General features: G+C 38.2%; 1 protein-coding gene across 23 annotated transcripts in view; it reads left to right on the plus strand.

Moving 5' to 3' along the window:
- LOC137298154 (poly(rC)-binding protein 3-like) overlaps window positions 1-17,389 on the plus strand; it is a 351,152-nt gene that overhangs the window by 317,105 nt on the left and 16,658 nt on the right. For all 23 annotated transcript variants that reach the window (XM_067830277.1, XM_067830285.1, XM_067830289.1 and 20 more), the window contains 4 exons: window positions 4,171-4,203; window positions 4,621-4,737; window positions 6,647-6,766; window positions 14,137-14,265. In XM_067830277.1, the coding sequence (XP_067686378.1) occupies window positions 4,171-4,203; window positions 4,621-4,737; window positions 6,647-6,766; window positions 14,137-14,265 (399 nt within the window). The remainder of the gene's footprint in view (window positions 1-4,170; window positions 4,204-4,620; window positions 4,738-6,646; window positions 6,767-14,136; window positions 14,266-17,389) is intronic.

A 17,389-nucleotide genomic window follows, 5' to 3' on the forward strand; every position in this document is an offset into this window, starting at 1 on the left:
AGTAGCATAGTATGTTTCTTTGTCAGCTTTTGTGACTCCAGGAAATTCTTGATGTTTCAATGAAGTCAGGGGAGGATATGCATTTCAATGTGGAAGTTTTGTTTTGAAAAAGTACATCCTGCACCTCAAATGTTGTATTTGTGTTGGTTGAGAGATCACGTTGACATATCACTGACCTCTACCATCTGAAGCTGCATTTGGAGAATAACCTTATCTAGGACTTACTTATTTAGAACACAGTTTTATTAAAGGGATTTTACTTTGATTTAAAAATAATAGACCTGTGTATTTCTTAAGTATTAATCAATCTAAAATCTAACTGCATTAAAGCGATTTCGACCTAAGTTCAGAAATTAATGGTGACATTGACATAAGCTATGAAATGCTCCAAATATTCTCAGACTGAGTGACCTGTTGGAAATATGGGAAGAAACTTATTGTATTCAGTCTCTCATGAATAATGAAGAATAAGTTCTACATTGGATTTCAATTTTTCATTGGCAATAGTTTAGACAAACGCCCCTATGTCAATATTCTTTCTTTTAACAAATGTTTGTCATTAGCCAGCCTAGCACCAAGAAAAGAGTCCTCTTCCTCAGACATGTAAGGAAACATAATGAAATTTAAGTATGTTAAGGTTGAAATATACACACTGTTAAAAAAGTGTTATAACACCCATATTATGCCTTATGACAGTGCTGCACTGGTTGTTTTCCGTTAATGGATACGACACGGCAGTAGGTTAATAGTATCAAGCATGGAGTTGAACGACTTTCCATCCTGGCTCTGCTTCAAGAAATTCAGGTAATAAATTACACAACATGGAGGGTGTCAGGTATTGTGGGGATGAAGATCTTGGTGTAGAAGGCACTATGAGGATACCGACTACTCCCTGCCTTCTCGCCACATTAAACTCTCCTTGTACTAAGACCCTGGGGGATACTGGGGGTGGTGGATGGGGGAACTTCCATAGTCTCACACACAACACTGCCTAAGGTCTCATTCATATAAGCTATCTACCAGCACCTGATCCTTTTTATCAGGGATATTTTTTAAAGTAATTATTCCATCCCTATGAACTTATATAAGCAAAAGTTTGTAAATAGATTTTAGTGCCAAGAAAGTAGGTTGCAAATATCATCTTCCTGAAATAGATCACTTGTGGAATCTTGCAATTTTGTGATGTTTTAGAGTACTCTGGCACTGATTCTTAATTATTTGGAAGGATATTAATGGATGGGTACCAGTGAGGTTAAATATATAATTTTCAAACAGTTTCTGGCCTGGTTGTTAAAGTAATCAAACAATCACCTGTACACACACATACACATTATCTACTTGTTTATCCAGCATGCACTGGGATAATATAAACGATTTATAGGTGTATTTGCAAACCTCCTGTACAGTAGGTGGATTTGCTGGTATCCTGATGCAAGAGAATTGCAGCATGATTTAAGAAACAGGGTGTGTGTATGCAGAGTAACAGACCCGCGGTGAGATTTAGTGGGATATAATGGACCTGATAGCAGCACCCCCTACGCAGATCTCCCCCTGCCCAGCTGGGCAAGTGATGTTGCCTGCAGGGGCTGGATGCTCCTGTCCCCGAAGTCATTCATCATGTGCACAGTGCATGGCAGGGGACTGACAGATAGCAATAATACAGACTTGGCTGTTTCTCCTAATGGGATGGGGATGAAAGCGGGTAATAGATGCATTTGTCTTTAAATTTCTAGTATTGATCGGTATTGCACATGTTGGTAGTAAGAAATGGTCCATGAATTTTTATATTGTAGACGAAAAAGAAAGAATTTTCTTACAGTTTTTGGTTGTTGTGGCAGATGGTGATATTGGAAAGTGGGCTGTATTGGGTATTTTTTTTCAACAAACTTATGTTGCACGTACTCACTTTCACACTATGATGTCATTATCCTTTTTTTTACATTACCTTGGCCCATTTTTGAGGGCCAGTGTTGTACGTACAGTTTCATGATTAGGTGGATTCTTATGAACTGAATTCAGGGATTCCATCACTGGAGCTATTTGTGTAGAGGTATTGTCGCGGAACTAATCCAAGGTTGTAAATACTGCAGTGTAGAACTGACCTATGATATCATAGGTTTTACTATAGATCGGACCTTAAGTATCATATGTTGTACCATAGATCTTACCTCCGATATCATATGTTGTACCATATATCTGGCCTAAGGTATCATATATTGTACCATAGATCTGACCTAAGATATAGGTTGTACCATTGATGTGACCTTAAGGTATCATGGATTTAACTTTAGATCTGACTTATGATGCCATAGGTTTTACTATTTTAGTAGGTGTTGTCCTGTTACTTAATTGAAGGCTGTAAAGTCTACATCTAACATATGATGTCATCTGTACTTGTACAGACAGATGGTTCAGTTTGCCTGGTAGAAATTTGAACAATTAAGTGAAGGAGGGGTTCCCAGAGGGACTTTGTCTTGCACTCTGTCTTGGACTGTGATCTCCACAATCTAAATGACATCATGAAATATGTCTATGTGTGCAGTAGACCAGCTTCAATTAACTTCCACTCTCCCTGAAGACTGACTGATGGACTGGTCAAGGGGCATATGTCGTGACTTGACTGGACACTGCAGCCACTCAGTGGGTAGCTAATAGTCAGGCCTGGTGGATTAACGCGAGACAGATTCTGTAGTATCCATTATTGACATGGACTAGAAGCCTGGATGTTATTGAATCAGAGTTTAACACTTCGTGATCCTCTGTGATTGTAATCAATTTACTCTAAAAGCTTTATTACATATCAGATACATCAGTGCAAGAAAATTGTTGGAAAACAGCACCTTCATCAGTTACTATGGAGATCGTTTGAAGAAGCTGTCCATCAAACTATGAAGACCTATTACGAGTTCTTAGTGGAGCTTGACAAGTTGGTTCTCAAACTTTGTAGCCTTCACAGTGATAGCCGGATGTTGAGATGAAGATGTCTCAAGTCTTCTAGAATCACTGGTGGTACCTTGGTATGAGTCCTTCTTGCTCTGACTGAACATGGCCTGAGGGGATGGAATCAAGCTTAGTGTTTGCCCAATGTGTTTATCCAGACACCATCAGTTGCCTACTCACATGCTAAACTTCAACAGCGCCTGCTACAGGGAGAGGTGTATCATAGCGCCATCAACCATTGTTAGCAGTAATGGACGTATCTTGGTTCAATCGCAGTTTTCTCCCAGCACTCCTTGCTGGATCTGTGATGGGGAAGGGTGTTGCACTTTTAGAAAAAGGGAGATAGTTGTAAGTTTTTTGGAACCTCTTGCAAGCTAATTTGCATGGAAATAAATATTCTCAACCTCACGTACAGGTTTATGTTGTATATTGAGCTTTTAGAAGTAATGTACTTTTTTAGAGGAAATGTTGACATTGGCTCACTTTGCATTTACGTTTATTTGAGCAATCCACCTTTTTAAACTGGATTTATTGGATAATTTTTCAAGTTGTATGATTTCATATTTATTCAGATGCCATAGAGAAGGCTTAAGGTCATAGAACTGAGTAGTTTTTAATTAGTTCAATTAAAAAGGTTTTTACCAGTTCGGAAAGTGTTCATCTGCAGTTAAAATAGTGAATAAAATTTGAATGTTTTAAAGTCTTCCTTATTTCATTTCAAAAGCTACTACTGTGTTGTCAGTTCCCTGGGAGACATTGACAGTAGCCTACTCTCTCACTGCCGCAGAAGCCTGGCGCAGCTTGACTTAAATTCCTACAGACATGCTAATCTGCACGATTGTGCAACCATTTAATATGTCACTCAAAATGCAGATTGCATTTGTCAAGTTAGGCAAGACAAATTTCCATGCTGTGTGAGATGGCTCCCAATTTTGAATGAAAGCGAAACGTAACGTTTTTCAATCGATGAGCAAATTTTTAAAAGGGAACATATCCTTTGAGATATGTGAGGGCACCGAGTTTATTCAAGGCTGTCAGTGATTCTGATAGCTATGTCACTCAGAGGGAGATAGTTGCCATTAGCCTTTTGGTTATTGTAGCTCAGCGTTTAGAGCAAGACAGTCTGGTTATTGGTTGCCGTATACAGACCATAGGTTTAATCTACAATTTGTGGACACAGTGACTAGCTTTCATTTCTATTAACATTCTCTTTTTTTCTGTTTGTTACAGAAAGGTGACAATATAAAGAAATTCAGGGAAGATGTAAGTAGAAATCTTTTGTTTACATATTTTTCAATGAATCTAGATGACATCTTTCCCAGTCTTGTTTTTGTGTGACCATTATTTATTGTCTGTTGATTTAATGCCCAGATCTGCATAAACTATGTTCTTTTATGGTCAGTTTGATCTTAAGAGTTATGTCCCTTTGGCATGCCAGGAATCAGTGTTTGAATCCCTGAAATGTAATGACCATGTTTGGAAACTTCCCTTTTCTTGTGATTTTCTTTGGTGCCATGAAGTCTGAGACTTATGTCTCTATCAGCTTTACTTCCACATCGGACTGACATAGAACTAGAATACTGTAAGAGGTGTTAAACCCCATTCATTCACTTTTTCTTATTTTTTTATGCTTCAAGCTTCACAGTTGGAATCAATTATGACTGAATTCTGTTGTTTCAGAGTGGTGCCAAAATTAACATCTCTGACGGTTCCTGCCCAGAGAGAATTGTCACAATAACCGGCTCAACAGATAATATTCACAAAGCATTCACTATGATTTGTAAAAAATTTGAAGAGGTAAGAAAAATGGTTTGCGTTTAATGATCATATGCAGTGTGTAGGATTGATTCAGTTGTTGAAAAGTGGAATTCAACTGAGCCCTGATGAATATATGAGATGAAACAGTGATCTGTCTGGCACTTTATAAAGGATTTTGCTTATCTGCGCAATCTTTCTGAACATACATCAAAAAAGCATCACATAGATTTGATCCAAGGAAACACCTATGAAAATATTATTCTCTGAGTTTTTAAAATGGAATGTAGGTGGTTAAATAGTCAATTTGCTCACCCTTGGTGCAGGTCATGTTTCGGTTAAATTTGTGATGTAAGTCTACCTTTGGCGCCACTTTCTACCGTGTGAACTTAACACTGACTTGGATGTGAGACAATATTCATTTGTTCTGTTGGAGCTTGCTTTGGAACATGTACTCATGCATGGAGCAAAAATAAACGAGCAAGTATATGTTTACAAATGGGACTAATTTTGAAAATAGGGGGGATCATGCATTTCATTTTGAAAGTTCATATTCCAAATCTAAAGCATTCTTGATGATAGGCAGTGTATAGCATTCAGGATAATAGCATGTGAATTCTGAGTGATGCTACTTCCATGCATGTAGACAGCTGTGAAGTGTAACACAGTCTTCAAAATAAGGATGGGGTGTCACGTCTGGAGGAGGTTTGTCAGTTTTAGCAGGTGGGGGGTGGAAATGTTAAATCTGTTTTTTAAATCTCAACTCCTGCCAAGCGTTGTGCATTAAACTTAATTGCCACTTCTGTTGTAGTTAAAATTCTTTCAGATACGATATTCCTCTAGCTTTACTCGCAAAATACAACCAGGAAGGTATTTTTGTCATCTAGATTCAAGATCAACTTAATTACTCACTATGCGAGACTGGTATTATCCTAAATTGTACCTCGTGACATAGACTTGAAGCTTTGATCACAAGTGGGAGTGCTTCTTCTTGGGGACGTGCGCCAAGTAGAGTTCCAATACTGATCTTGTACACAGGAGTAATCCAGCTTATTGGCATTACGACAGTCTACTTAGCTCTACAGACGTCATCACGTTTACTAGCTAGATTGAGTGACATTTTAGTATTTAATTTGAAACCCAGACTTACATGAAGATAGAATTGATGTAGCTTCTGATGTGTAAGTGAGTGAGTAGAGTTTTATGCCACACTCAGCAATATTCCAGCTATATGGCAGCGTTCTGTAAATAGTCGATTCTGGGACACAAAACAACCAGTGATCAACAATATGAGCATCGATCTGCGCAATTGGGAACCGATGACATGTGTCAGCCATGTCAGCGAGCCTGACCAAGTGGCCTCCCAAGTGGGCAAGCAAGGGCAAACTTTGGTTGCTGAAGACCTATTCTACCCCGGACCTTCAGGGGTCAGCTTCAGATGTATTAGACATGGTGGAGCTATTATCTAAATAGGAAACACCATATCCATGATTACTGGGGGAGACTTCCAGGACCAATACAAATTTAATTTCTTTGTAATGACTGATGAATTAATTTTATGCCATGAAAGATTGTAATTGTTAGTCATATTATTCTTGTTTAAAGTTACTATAAGCCCAGACCAATTCTATTTCTTGTTTTATTGATTTTTGTCCTTCTTCTATATACTCAAAGTATTTTACTTTTGGCAATTTATGATGTGAATATGGGTTTAAAAAAAAACAACCTTAAGCCTAGCCAATAAAAAGATAAGGAGTTTATTTTTTGGGCGGGTGAAATAAATTTTGTTTGCTTATTCTTGCAAAAATACAGCAGGCAGAACCATAAAACAAAAACAATTAAAATTGGCTTGGCCTAAAAGAAAATTGAACCCATTTATAGATGACGTTTCAGAAATTTGTGCACATGATGTGAAAATGCAGAAGTACAAATAGACTGTCTTTTGTTTCAGGATCTTCAGAATACACCCACGGTGCCTAAACCCCCTGTCACATTACGGTTGGTAGTTCCAGCTAGTCAATGTGGCTCACTCATTGGGAAAGGCGGGTGCAAGATTAAAGAAATCAGAGAGGTCAGTACCATAATTACAATGGTTATATCGTAGGCATGCTTGTCCAGTTAGATTTATGTCCCTTTTGTGTAACAGGAATCTGTTGTCATGGATTACATTGCTGGTTGCTGGAGATTTGTCCTCTTGGTGTGTCTCCACAACTTAAGGCGTTGCTCACACCCTCAGTAGTGATGCAACTAAGATGCTGTTGGTTCACTGGCTTGGAGGAACATATTGGGGATTTGGTGTCCAAAATGTCTGCTGAAATTGAAACGTATATGATAGGTACTGTCAGGTATCTGCTATGCTCCACTTTCATTAGGCTTTGGTTTTGTTAGGCGCAAACATGGTCCCAACTGAACCAGCTAACTGGGTAGCCTAATGGTTAATGCACTTGCTTGTTAGTTGAAGCCCAGGGTTATATTCCCCACATGGGCACAGTGTGTGAAGCCCATGTCTTTCTCCCCTGCTGTGATATTGATGGAATATTGCTAAAGCAGCATAAAGACCTTACTCACTGCTGTCCTCTCGGCATAACATTCTACTCTTACTTTAAGGGAAGATAGCATCTGTTGTTGTCCAAACAGCCTGGCTGATTGTCTGTAATGATGGTCCACCTTGGAACAATTAATCTGTCAGCTGACTCACCCAATGACTGGGATACGACACCCTGACATATTTATGGTCTGAGGTCAGAACACAAGCAACATGACATGTGCTTTCAATTATCCCACAAGACGGAATGGGAGACTGTATATTTCATTTGAAGCTAATCCAGAATTGATAAGTTTTCGACATTTGTGGAAGATAGCCATGGTAGGTCATGTTTATTCCTGCATCGTGTTGTATAGCCCTGCTTTGTTAGCAGATTGATCTTCATGTTCATCTGGATGGTAGGAGAGCAGGCAGGCCTGTTTTTGTTTATAATGACATAAAAGATAATTGAAACAATCATGGCTGTTCAGGCTTTACCCATGAAACTGAGTCATTAAATCAGCAGGGTATTCCTGGAGATTTCAGGGCAGAGAATGGGATATTAACAATTGTAGGATATATATTGCAGAGTGTAAACAAATGCAATATATATATTGCATAGTATCTGGTATAAACAAATGCAGGGTATATACTGAATAGTATCTGATATAAGACATTGCAGAAGATATCCTACATAGAAGTTGATTAAAGGAATTCTGGGATGTGAAGTAAATATTTATTTGCTTCACTTAAGTCCAGAAAAAATTGGTGAAAAGTCTTGTTCATAGAATCATTTTCATTAAATATCGAAAACTGTTTTTATGAAGAATGAATCAGAATTCTTTGAAGTGCACACCAAATATCTTACTTTGGAAAAAATCAATCTTATTGATAATACCTGGTGTGAGTAGTAATCCTTAGATCATTTACCAGTAAATGGATTAAAAGTATTTTCCAGCTGTAAATATTCGTTTAATATCAGCTAATAGAAGAACGGTTCTGAAAGATTAATCTCCTTTGTGAGGCCTCAGAAATGAGGGTTTATCCTTTGCCTCCCTATGACCCTGACCAGTGCACAAACGGAACATATTCTGTCAATCAATAAGAAATACCTAGTGCCTCCATTATGTGCCACAATGATTGCGTTAATATTATTATCAGTGAAAATAGGGTGCTCTAAATTGCAACCCGCTCTCTCTGAAAGTAGGAGTTGCTGGTGACTGATGTGTTTAGGTCTTGGTTCGTTAGGGAGACAGGGTCTAATTGTTCCATCACTTCTTTCTGTGATTCAAGTGGCAGTTCTTTGAGAGGGCGAAAGTGGAGAGAAGTGGATCATTTGCTCGTACAAATTTGTGGGTTAGCAAACATGCTGATAGTTCTTTGTGTGATGCTGTATTGGAATTTGAGGTTGTGCAATATATTGGAACTTCTTGTGTTCAGATCAGTGTCAAAAAGCCTTTTAGGAGATTGGCTGTTTGTCAAGTTACTGACGAATGTTTTCGTAACTTCTGAACCGTGAATGTACTATGTTTAAGCAGTGTGCGTTCCTTCTTGTTTATCAATGTGTCAAAATTGGATAAATTTATGTATTATGGTAAAGTTCTTTTTCAGTTGGTAGCAAGAATCCAAACAGTGTGTGTGTGTGTATTTATCTTGGCATTGATGGATTAATGAAGACGTATCAATCATTTGACTTGTGCAGTCTCTGGTGCATAGTTTCTTTGGCAGTCTAAAGAACATATGGCAGCCATTTATTGTTATTCAATTTTGATGTAAAGGATGTTTTGATGTGTAGATTGCACTGTCTAATTTGAGAAGGCCCTGTGTCAGTCTATGTCTAAATACTCTGAAATGTCAAGTAAATACAACATGCTTCATGGTAAGTCGGTTTTAGCCTTTTCCTGATGATCAGAGTCAAAAAAGCTTGCTTTGTTTTAACCCCATTGTGAATATACTTTGATAGAAATTCTGTCTTGTGAATCGAAAGGTCAGAACTGTGACAGGTACGTTAGATATACACATAGGCAAACTTAAATTACATCGTGTTGCTCTCGATGACATACATATTCCTTCGGACACATTGTTATCTCCTCAAATGAGAAAGCCAATTTATTTAGACGTGTCTTGGTTGTTTTTGGGTATATGTGCAGGATTGAATCCATGTTTGGACCACCTAGTTTGAGAAAATGTTATCGCAAATCCATAAGGATCAGTTTCGATGTCAGATAGACCTTGCAGAATTTGTTTGTGTAAACTTCATCGTTCTGATGTTGACATTTCTGGGATTCAGTACACGGCCTGGTGCATCTTGGGAGTGGTACTTTTAGACTGTCTTTATTAGTTTAGTCCTATTTATACCTGCAGGTATGTTTCATTCGAGAGTGTTCATCTGTTACAATAAATATTTCCATAGTGGAATTCGTGACCTAGCCATGTTGTGTCATGTAGCTACAGATGCAGCTGAAGCATCAGGAACTGTTGGTTAGGGCAAGGCAGACTTATAAAGGTTGTCTGTGTGGCCTTGTGACACATTTTGTTGTGACGCCAAGGGTATTTCAAATAGACGAATATGATTTTGTGGTTCAAACGTAATTTGAAACTGTTTGAGTTGTGTAACATGGTTGAAGCTACCATCATCTATCAGTTGTCAGAATTTAAGGATATGGTCCTCCCTCATCCCTTCATCTAACAGAAGTTCATGATGTCATGTCCTGAACTGATGTTGAAAAGCATGCCATATTTTTTCACCAAACAATTCAACATGGAATTGTCCAATGGTCGGCTTGTGCCTTTTGATAGTTTGGATTTTTTTTTTAAACATTCGTTTTGAGTTTCTATGTTTACAACTTTGACTTAGGCAGGAACTCGTGGCAGTGCTTGTTTTTGTAGCAACTCTGTAAGAGCAAACTATATTTCTTCAGCAAACTTCGCACATAGATTTGTGAACTTTTGATAGTTTAAATTCGTTACCATTTATGTTTGTTTGTTATATAATTGTTTTAAACAAGAAGCACCTCTTACAAGATAGGCTTTCACCCTGGGTAATAGAAAACCCATGACATGAAAGGAATAAAATATGACTTCTCACAAAATGTTTTTACCAAAATATGAAATCTCCTCACCAAGACATTCACTCAATTACCCAAATCATGTACCTCACAGATAAATAAACTGTTATATTATATACATTAGAAACAACTAGACCAATTCTGTTACTCTATGGCAGTGAAATGTCTAACACTAATTTTTGGTTTCTGAAAATATATGACAAACAACTACTTTTAAATCAGAAAGAATCTGCAGTGAAATGGCAATTCTGAAGCTGGACTTGTTATATTTAGGATAGCAGCATTACGACAAAAGCTGGACAGAAAAACAAAATATCATTCAGGAAAACAAATGGACAATATCCTTTTGCACATTTTGTATTTCTGGTTTTGTGCTTGACTGGATGGTTCTTGAATTCTGCCTTGTTGTGGACCAAGATCACGTGGTATGTGAGTCACCAAAACCTTGACCAAACATAACTGTAAAATCTTGAAAAGCTGATCCGTTTATGTTATAATTCCAAACCCTTCTAAATTCTTTAGATAGTTTAAAGGATGTCCTCAACCCCAAAGTCTGCAAATAGTCAGATTCTTTCAGCACACGTGAGAGTTAATGTTTCTTTTCTGTTTGAGAGGTCTTTTTATCTGACGTACTGGTTATTTGCCTTTGCTCAGTTGTGTATTGTGAGAATTCTCCTTTTGCACCCACAAAGACTAAACTTCGACTGAGAAAATAAACCCCAGGGCTTATATTCACTGCATGTGAAGTAGGGCTCGTGCCGGGCTGACTTTTTAATTATGATCCAACACCCGGCAATATTCATTTGATGCTGTGATTCCGATTCGAAAATGTTGGTATCTGTGGACTGGTATTTTCCTTTTTAGAAACATTTGTGTTTGGATGATACTGTTATTTGCTCGCTCTGTGAGATATGATGTAAACCGGCCCTGATAATGTCACAAGTGGGATAGGGTTTGTTTCCTCCTGGGTACGAAAAAACATGGAATGAATATGTACAAGATGGAAAACAATGTGAGGATTTCTCCACAAAATGTGAAAGTTTTAGGGGTGAAAATGAGATTAATTACCACCTGTACGTAGATAACATCTCACTTTGTTTTCTGCAAAGCTGTCTGGCTTGTCTGTGAGGAAGATAATAGTAGCGATTGGGTGAGATTTGTTAGAGACAAGACTCGTCTGTAGATGTTGTTGTCAGATGAAGACTTGGGGGGCTGCATCTGTGCAGATATGCGCACAATTGTTGAGGAAACTGATCGCAGTAAGATGCAGCATTTCTTTTACATGTTTTGACATTCTGATAAATATCTATGCTTGAAACAGGGTTTGTAGGTTTCAGCTGACATGTGAGGGGCTACCACCAACACATATCGTCCCGGGATTCCAAACTGTAATGTCATATATGTGTGTGGATTATTTATACCAGGTCTACATATGTACTGAATGGAATAGTCAGATATAATGCCCTTTAGAGTGGAAGGATTATGAAGCTGTATCTAGGGTGGCAACTGTTTTATGGCCTTTGCATATTCTTTCAATAACCAATAACCTTGGCTGATGGTAGAGAACATGTCCTGAAGTTGAAGGAAATCACATCAAAATCACTAACATATTAAATGCAGTGTATGTACTTACATATAACAGATTACTTGCTTTGGCTATTTCAAACACCACATATACTTACATTGAATTTGTTGGTAGATCTTCTTACCTTCTTTTGGTTCTCGGTGCCATTTAATGTTGTTCAACGTCTAAAATTTATTCAACTTTTGGAAGTCCATTTATGAAACTGGTTTGCATTTATTAGTTTGATTGCTGTACCATAGTTCCGTCTTCGTTTAAATATGTTTGAAATTTATTATTATACATCGTAAGTCTTCATTAAAACGTTGATGTCTTTGTGAGGCGAATGGATGGTAAAGTGTCTTAAAGAATGCTTATGTGAAGGAGAACATTTTCAGATCAGGGTTTTTTATTTATGTTTTGGTTAATAGCCTAATTTTTTTTTTTCTTCTTTTCTTCTCCCAAGGTAATAAAGCACAAATAATAGACAGGCATATAATGAAGAAAATAGTTTCTTTGTAGTGTGTCTTTTTTTTTTTGTCGAAGACTAACATCATCTTTTGTCTTGAAGTATGATAACAGCAGCAGGGACTAGACATACGGTAATGTTGGTGAAACTGTCAGTAGTGCCCCCACATGGGGCCAGCAGAGTTGGTTTTCGTTGTTCTGTCAGCGCCACTTACCGTTTTCCAGATGGTTCCAAAATGGTTTGATTTGCACTGCAACTGCATGAGGCATGCTGGGTAGACAAGATGGGGTGTCTTCCTAATTCCCGTCGATTGTGTTTATTTTCATATTATCATTGTATAAGAACGTAAATATTTAGAAATCCTCTCCCCTTCCTTTTCTGTCTAACCTCTCATGTGTAAAGACAACGCCCAGAGGTGATTGGGCTTGTGACGATGTTTACAGATATCGAAATAAATATGTTTCATTCCAAAATGCTATCCTTTTCAGTGTGTATTTATGGATAATAAGAATAAAAGTTGAAGTCTATTTGATGGATAGATAGTTAGTATGTTTATATCACCATGTGCGATGACATCCTGGAGAGGGGAAGTCACAATGATTACTATCTGTCAAGAACGAATCATTGAATACCATCTTTGAGAAAAAAGTTTGAGAAGAGAGAAAATGATCACAAATCTATAAACGTCCTGGTAAAGATGAAGGAGTATTACAGAGCAGGGGAGCTTGAGGTTTCATAAATGTCAGCAATCATTCTTGAAAATGCTAGTTTTACGCTGATCCTGAAAAAATGTCATTTCTTTGATGGTTGTAAATGTAGCTCTGATTTGTTTTGAGATTTCTATGTTCTGGGTTAAATTTACAGCAGTAAGACAATTCAAACTGATAATCATTTCTCTACTGAGATGATTGAGGGTAGCCAGGTGGTTACAGCTTTCCCTTGTCGCACTGAAGCCCCGGGTTCGATTCCCAACATAGGTACACTGATGTGAAACCCATGTCTGTTGTCCTCGTCATGATATTGATGGAATATTGGTTAAAGCGGCTTAAAACTAAACTCACTCACTCACTCTGCCTCACAGGATCCTTTCTGGAATCTGACTAATGTTCGTCATTGAGGATTATATGGAAACATGATGGCAAATGGTAAACTTCATACAGCATGTTAAAATAAGTATTACATGGTTTCGTGTACTGGTGTCTGTCTGAAGATCAGAGAATATTCATGCCCATCACTGATTGAACTAGCACTTTCATTGGTACATACTGAGTACTTTTCCAACACATATAACACCAACATCAATAAAACTACATGGACAGATAGTCTTGGTGTAAATCTGTCTGATGTTGGAGGTTATGACTCTTTGATGTCAGAATCTCATATGAAACTCTCAAACTGTGTAGTATCTGTCACATTTCCAGCAACTGTTGGTGTACATTTACAACAAATATATATACATGATTGTCCCATAAAGCTGAAATCACATAAAGAGGGTTGAGATGATGCCTTCATGGCACATAGAAATCTGCGACTTCATCCTGTTGGTTATGGTCATATAATCCATGGTTTGGTGGCACCAGCCATCAGATTGAATTAATTGTTGACCGAATTCTGAATTCTTCAGAAGCTTGTGTCCTATCAGCAACAGAATTTGCTGTATGGTATAAATAATTTATGTTTTATTGATATTTACATTTTCTATTTGGAGTATGTCTTGATTTTAAGAATGTTTTGGTTTTGGTCTTGCATAGTTTAAGCGATTTTTATAAAATATATGGATTTAACGTGAAATTTAACCCTGGTATGTCTTTGTTTTCAGTCTACAGGTGCATCCATACAAGTAGCTAGTGAGATGCTGCCCAACTCCACGGAGCGGGCTGTCACCATATCCGGCACTGCGGACGCCATCACACAGTGCATCCGCAACATTTGCGGCATCATGTTGGAGGTGAGTCGTCCAAACTCTTTGTTCCTCACTAGTCTGTCACCATTGTGTGGCACCCTGTGCTCTGCAAAGGCATGCATGGTCAACTGCTTGCTTTGCTATGTTCATCAAGATAAGCTGTACAGATTCAAGTGGGTTTTATGGTCGTGTATTTGTGGACAGATGGCACAATGTGAATTTGAGAGGATGTTGGTCAGTCTCATTAGCAGGTTTTCAATTATATATATATATATATACATATAGTGGCCATGGCCTTGGGAAATACACCAGAAACACAACTGGTTCAAGCTTTCAGGGTGAGTGCATCCTGCTGCATCCTTGGATCCAAACCACAGATGTTAACGTGGATATGTCCTGTGCCCTAGGATTCAACCCACAGATGCTAGTGTGGGTCTGTCCTGTGCCCTAGGATTCAAGTCATATACATGTTAGTGTAGGTCTGGCCTGTGCCCTAGGGTTCAACCCACAGATGTTTTTGTAGGCCTCTGCTGTGCTCAGTGATTCACCTCACAGATGTTAGCATGGGGCTGTGACTTGCTCAAGGATTCAATCCACAGATGCTAGCATGAATCTGTCCTGTTGCCTGAGGTATAAGCCCACAAATGTTAGAGTAAGGCTGTCCTGCCTGCAGGGCATTCTAACAGAAGCTACCATCTGGGGAACTTCAAGCAGTCCTCATCTCACATCACCATCACATTCCATACATCTATATGCTACACATGAAGATGTCTACAAATACTTCAAGGTGATTAATACATTTCCAATAAGTGCAAAATGGCGACTAGAGCGTGCCTGAATTCCTTAGACAACGAAATAGCTCTCTAGTTTCCATTCTCACAGCTGGTATAGATCTTGATACAGGACATTGATATGTTAACAAATGTTTTCATCGTATTTCAAATGGTTGTTAAACGCTGACAAGATCCTGTGTAGATTCTTTGCACAGAGAAGTAGCTAATGTGGAACAGGGTTATCTTAATGGATCAGACTGGATACTTTTTTATGATCATTTGGCCAAATACCTTGTAGCCAGGGGATAATCTTACTCTAATACATATCAGGGGACCTGTGATGTCTTAAGAAACATATTGCAGGCTCTCTGATGAAGGAAGTGCTACATCCTTAAGTGAATAGAAACTGCTAATTCACTGGCTCATGTTGCTGGCTATTGGTGGAGGCAAAGACTCTGTCTCCACCAGGAATCCCCGAGCATCTCCTGGTTTTGCAGACATATGCTGCCAGTGTCGCTCAGTACATATGGGGAAAAACTCTCTAATGATGATTTGGATCAAAGATGGGTCAGAAGATGGAGAGGTGTTCGCTTTGCAAAGCTCGTCATGTAAAAGATTAATAACATTGTAGGTGGGACATAAATTTAGATTCAGGAAAGTTGCCAACTATGAAATAGTTGAAACACACCTATAAGCTTGTGAGGAATCCTGTATTGAGGAATGCCAGAGCAGTGATTTCAGGATGGCAAGGAGAAATGAGGCATGATTTAAGCAGAAAGAACCATGGTTAAAATCTTTTGAACATTGAAACAGACAGAACATTTTGTATTTTGTGAGCGTGATTAATATAAAAAAAACATCTTCTTTTAGTAGTTCTGCCTTCTGCGTATGTGGATTATCCACAGTTGCATGTAAATAATGTCATCTGCGAGTTCATCATCACTCAATCTATTGTGTCCCCAGCAGAGGCTCCATGCTCCGGACCAGTCAATCACAGCCTTATTTCCTTCCAAATAGTCACTATCTCATTAGGTCTTCATTAGTGCTAGCAATTCATTAAACTCTATTGTTATTCCTTAATGCAATCATTGATCGTTGTTATCACTGATTACGGATCCCAGCCATATCCTAACTGCTCTCGAACCAAAGGGGAAATTATATTTGTGGTAATGACTAGATTATTCTGACAAACTTGAATACAAGAACATCAGAGGCTTTGACCATTTCAGCGGAGTAGCCCTTGACCCTGTACTTGGCCACGCCCCTGAATGGATTCATGTCCAACACAATACCCAAACTCCTCACCGTTGGGTCAGTTTGAATCATAAGGTGTTGATGGAGTGGCCCAGTGGTTATGCTTTGCCCACGAGGTCAAGGTTTTAGTCCCATTTGTACATGTGTGTAACCATTATTGGTGTCTCTTGTCCTGATAAAATATGCCATTTAAAAAAGGATTTATGAGACTGATCTGATAAAAATGGAGGAAACAGATGATGAAGAAAAATTAAGGGAAAATGTGACAATATATTCCATTCCTTTGAAATGTTTTATCTGTATGGATGTATACTGTAAATCATTAAATTTTTGTGAGCATGATATTTTTGCGAAAATTACGAATGACTTGAGCTCGCAAAAATATCATGATGCAATTTGCTGGTAGAAATCAGTGAGTAGTCAGCAAACAACCTGTCCTATCTTCGCTTTATTATTCACCAGTTCATATAATTAACAATAGATCTAGACAATACGTATATTAAGCAATGACAACAATGAGAAGAATGACTAATTACTTGTACTCACGTGTCATATGTCAAACAATGGATACCTGAACAAAAGTCACTAAATCAGTACGTCCAATAGTCCAGACAGGCGCCAACCACGCAACACACATTTCTTAGAGACTGTTTGAAAGGCAGAGACCATCTCAGCGGGTGTGGATAGGTTTCATGACACTTATGTGGAGATCAACAGCTTCGTGGACACTGACTAAACTGGTCCTTCATCAGTGCCATTTTATAAGAGTCATTCCATTTAATTTAATCCCTTTGAACTGTTTTAAGCTTATCTGACCTGTGCAGCAAGTGTTGTTTTTAGGAAAACATCACTGATTGCATACATGCGGAAGTACTCCACAGAATGGTGGTCAAGGTTAGCAGCAAACTTTATTATATGATTGGATTTACTTCAGATAAAACTTTCAGATGCAAGTAAGCTTTGAAACTGTCAAACTGAACTATGTTTCGAGAATTAGGCAAGTCACAAAAATATCGTGACGTAAAAACATCTGTTGGTCGCCACTCGCAAAAATATCATGACGCAAAAATTTCGTGATTTACAGTATTACTTTTTCCCATATGCATTGTCTTTGGCTAGTGTTATGCCCACAAAATGGAATA

The sequence above is a fragment of the Haliotis asinina genome, chromosome 10, assembly GCF_037392515.1.
Source record: "Haliotis asinina isolate JCU_RB_2024 chromosome 10, JCU_Hal_asi_v2, whole genome shotgun sequence".
NCBI classification, from domain to species: domain Eukaryota; kingdom Metazoa; phylum Mollusca; class Gastropoda; order Lepetellida; family Haliotidae; genus Haliotis; species Haliotis asinina.